The sequence below is a fragment of the Saccoglossus kowalevskii genome, chromosome 22 (assembly GCF_978046115.1).
Source record: "Saccoglossus kowalevskii chromosome 22, keSacKowa6.1, whole genome shotgun sequence".
NCBI classification, from domain to species: domain Eukaryota; kingdom Metazoa; phylum Hemichordata; class Enteropneusta; family Harrimaniidae; genus Saccoglossus; species Saccoglossus kowalevskii.
In genome coordinates, this window is record NC_140662.1 from 11,989,920 (window position 1) to 11,994,736 (window position 4,817).

General features: G+C 35.0%; 1 protein-coding gene across 1 annotated transcript; it reads right to left on the minus strand.

Annotated features, from left to right (window-relative positions):
- Window positions 1-696: 696 nt before the first annotated feature.
- LOC100369914 (somatostatin receptor type 2-like) lies at window positions 697-1,647 on the minus strand. The gene has a single exon (XM_002734193.1). It carries the CDS (start codon window positions 1,645-1,647, stop codon window positions 697-699), a length of 951 nt encoding a protein of 316 aa, XP_002734239.1.
- Between the last annotated feature and the right edge of the window lie 3,170 nt (window positions 1,648-4,817).

Below are 4,817 nucleotides of genomic sequence, written 5' to 3' on the forward strand. Positions count from 1 at the left end.
TTTATTTGTATATGAAAGTACCCGGATCTGGTAAGAGATCTTACCTGTGTATTGCAGCACCGGATATTCGGTCGTGTCTAATGGCGCACTCCTTACTTCCTGTCCCGACTTTCGACAGTCTATCACATAGAATACATATTCATTCACCATGTATTATTTTAACATGAGTATTTTATAAGTAAATGACGGGGACTGTGACATTCATGTCTCGTTGAATTTGTTCTTTGCAAAAGTGTTTGGAAAGCATAAAATTTACTGGAATCTTATATACTTGTGAAGGCGTTCATTTTATATGATTCATGTATTAACCTATCATAAATTATAAATTATATAACTGCAATCAATAACTGTAATATCAATGACACATTCATTTAATCCCAAATTCCGAGAATTAATATACACTTAGTTAGAATTAACATCAAAGTTGGTTACATAAGAAAATGAAAATGTTCGTTGAAACAAATTGAGGAACAATATAAAGATAAAATATGTATATATATATATATCTAAGTAAATATATTTGTACTATATTTCGTATATGGAGAGGTATACTTTTGTAAACATACATTATTAATATTGAATGCGAAATGACAAGATAATTAAAATAACCTGCTGTACGTATAATGAGCAAATGTAGAAGCCAAATATCTTCCAATTTATGCGATTTCTGGGAAATGTAGGTACATATTCTGTATTTTATGAATGTGATTCAACTCGTTTTTTCACTTTTTTAAGGCAAGAGCAAAACTTCGTTATCTTTTGACTTATATCTTCTTTAAAACAGGCATAAATGAAAGGATCAAGACACGCGTTCATGAAAGTTAGACACAAACTGCCGTAGTATGCTATCTCCATCAATTTTGTAGGTTCTTTATTCGGCGCTCCTAACAAAACAATGCGAACAATCCAGAAAGGTAACCACGAAAACGCAAAGACGCTTGTTGTTACAAATACCAATGTAGAAATTCTGCCAATTTTTATTGCTGTTTTTGGTAACGATTGCTTCCGATTGTGAAGGAACATGATGATCCTTGCGTAGCATACACATACAATAACAAGTGGTGTGACAAACCCGAGAATGAACGCTGTAATCATAAAACCATACGTTACTGCTACGGGACACGGGATAGTGCAGACCAATATATTGTCACGACGCGGCTCCACCTCGGCGTAAAACCAAAGTGGAAGCGTGATCAACAGGGACACTACCCATAGCCCTATACAAGTAAACTTAGCCTTAGAAATGCGTCGATAAGATCTCGTGTCCACTAAGCAAACAATGGTTCGGTATCGATCTACAGCCATTGCTGTTAAGGTAAATATCCCTGTGAACATATTCATTCCATCAAGACCCATCGTTAGCTTGCACATCACTTCACCGAATATCCAATTGAGAGGACTGTTGAAATATACCACGAACGGTAGAACCAAGAAAAAGAAAAAATCCGCCAGAGCAAGATTCAGTATGTAGATATTTGTGACACATTTCCGCATTTTCTTATATCGTAGCATGGTAATAGTAACTATGCCATTGCCGATCACACCGACGAGGAACACCACTGCTGCAAACACGGGTATGGCGATATCAAACACCCATAAAGGAAGGTTGCTATATTGTATTTTGCTGAGATCTACAGTGAAATTCATTGCATTCACTCCACGTTGATGTTTATTCTGACGCTGATTGAGCCGTATACGATGCCACAGCTGCAAGACTAATAATGTGGCTCAGTACATCTCTCATGTAGTATTTATACTGTATATCCGCCCTCTAAGTTCGGGTATTTCGCCGTAGTTGAATAAATCATAATTATAATTACCGATCTGACGACGTATTAGCTTGAAGTATGTTATGGGTTCCATTATTTCTTCGCTAATAAAAGATGCAATCGTTGATGTGAACATCGGACATTGTCTACTGTACTTAGTCTATTATCACCAGGAAACAAGAACATTTTTATATCTTCATTCTGTGAACTAGAACAAATCGTGATCAAAAATAATCTCACAGACACAAGTTCTAATTACACGGTAAATTTACCATGATTAAATGCGCATGTGTCAATTTCAATTCCTTGTGCATAATTTCATATCAATTACTGTCAGTCAACAGTGACGATCAATAAAAAAACTGTTTGTTATCTTCTACACAAAAGTCGCCTATGGTAATTCTAATTCTCGACATTTTATCGCACAGTTAGTTAGCAGTATGACTTGACCTTTAAAAAAAGACAAAACTAAATTGAGAAACATTTAATATGTGGAAAAGGATAGTAGGCAATTGCAGTTTTCAATATAACATACCTTTTGGACACTGGTGTTTATTTGGTTATGTTGAAAAGTCAGGGAAAACAGCGTAACATAATCACATAACAACTAGAACAAATATTTATTAATTCCATTCAAAAATATGACTTACATTTTATGTGTCAAATGTTATCATCGTTGTTGCTAATTGAACAAACCCAATAAATAGACATATCTCAAACACACATTAAAATGTAATGTCAATCTAGTGCATGCAGCATAATCTCGGCAAAACAATTTCCTACCTAACCCCACTTGTATCTACATCAGTATTTTCAGTTCCAAAAATACACTAAGTATCAGCAATTAAAAAGCATGTGATACCTCTAGGGCGACCTCGTGTAATAGAACCGTTGTTCTCTTAAATAATCCTCTGCCCTGTGAGCTAATACAATTCCCAAACAAGTAGTGCTTCAGAAGTAAAGAAGTAAATTAAATGTCTTCGCTATGCGTGTGATTGCCCTCTACGTTTAACGTGTGATTGACACAGAGGGTGCTGTTTATTTGATTACCCAGTATATCTTGAAATGTCTCAATGTATATATTCGTGTTTTGCAACAAGGACATAGACAAGCTAATTGTGTTTGCATTGAGACCGACACAGCATTTTCAAATGAGTTCATTTATCAATTTGAATTGAGTGGTGTTTCTTTTTGTAATCAATACAGCAAAATATTAATTGCACATTTAGATGGATGATTATGGTATATTGTGTTTCAAATTTGTTACAATTCAAACAATAGTGTTTATGTGATATGGAGGTATATGCTTACTTGATCATGTACGTTTATTTCGATTATTTTCACATGGGTAACATATTACTATTTTCAATTAAAATGCAACCTCTGTTTTGTTTCATGGATACGAGGTTAGGGGAGCTCGACGTTGTACCTCGCGTATCGTTTGTTTTGAACATATTATAACATATATGTGAAACTACTAAATGGAATATAGTGTAAAATATCAGGTTTCAGATGTTGGGATGCAGATCACTATAAATTATATCTTATGCTTATACATGGACAACAATGAAGACATTTCCATTTAACGATATTTCCATTACACACATTACTTGCTTATTTTCATAGTCGAGTATTTTGTTTTCTCTGCTGTTCTCTAAAATTGGTAATATAATTTCATAAATATAACACTTGTGCAATACGTTGACCCGACCATTATGACAATTTGCGTTGTTTGAAACATGATCATAAAAATTGGACAGTGTTCATTTGCAGATTTTTATTTTAGTCACACACCTTGTTACTTTAGAATTGTACAGATATATTTGCAAATATTCATTCATTTAACTATATTGAACTATGTTCAATACTAACCTATAATAATGATATCGCATTTTAAAGGGGTCTAAATGTTTACTTGATCAGCGAGAGCGGATGACGTTGCTAAAGTCTTAGTGTAAAAGTGCAGGTGTGTCACATATTGACTACCACTGAAAATTAATTCGTTTAATAGCCATTTTTCGACCAACTAGGAAACACAAACGGAGATAATGCCCGTTTTATGAAAGTGACGTTAATCGTTCACAAAAATCGCTATTGTTTCACGACGACATGCCAAAATCCATTATACACCGACGCTTGTTGATGTTTAATCGTTAGATAATAAAATAAAATAAAAATATTTACAATTCTAGAAACGGACGTCAAAACCTTGCGTGGAAACCGTCATGGCGTCGTGTTATCCTTTCCACTTACAAAGTGACACAATGGATTACGTAAAGCCGATTAGATATTCATACAGTTATATAAACATAGCGATCACCATTGGGTGGGTTGAGTCTAAATTTACCTTTCCTCAAACCTGTAAAAATACTTTGTATGACGTAGTTTTTCGACCAGGTTGAAATGGGCCGTAATATTTTACTACACAACGGCTATTCGCAGCTTTTACTACTCAATCGCTCAAACGCTAGTGAGAAAACATCAAAATGGAAGAGAAACTGCTGTAAATCGAGACAGGTTTCATTCAACTACAGACGAGACGGGTTGATAAAAATTAAAAGAGCCCTGACCTCTAGAAATACCTCATTCATAGGGTGCCTTAGTAACAGAGGTCGCCGGGCACGGCCGTACAACGTACTCTGCGACAAAGCTACAAATGCATGCTAGCTGACAAGGGAGTTTCCGATTAAGGTGACCAAGATGGCATCACAGAGTGCTTGATTTTTCCGTGGTGTTTGAAAACAGAATATCGCTGTGATTTTCAGGGTATTTTTTATTTTTAATTAACCAAGCATTTTACGTTTGTGTATTTTGCCACTGAAAAGATAGTTATTGATTACAACACAGCAATGATGTCCATCCATTGCATCACAATGCTATCAGCACAGCGATCGTTACAGCGAAACGAAAAATGTTTACTTCAGTTTTAAAATGCCTTTGAAGAAACACATGCATGAAAATAAATAAAAATAAAATATTTAACAGTATACCACTGGAAGCTGCCAGGCTAGAAATTGTCGACATTTTGCGAGATAAGGGTGAAAAAGT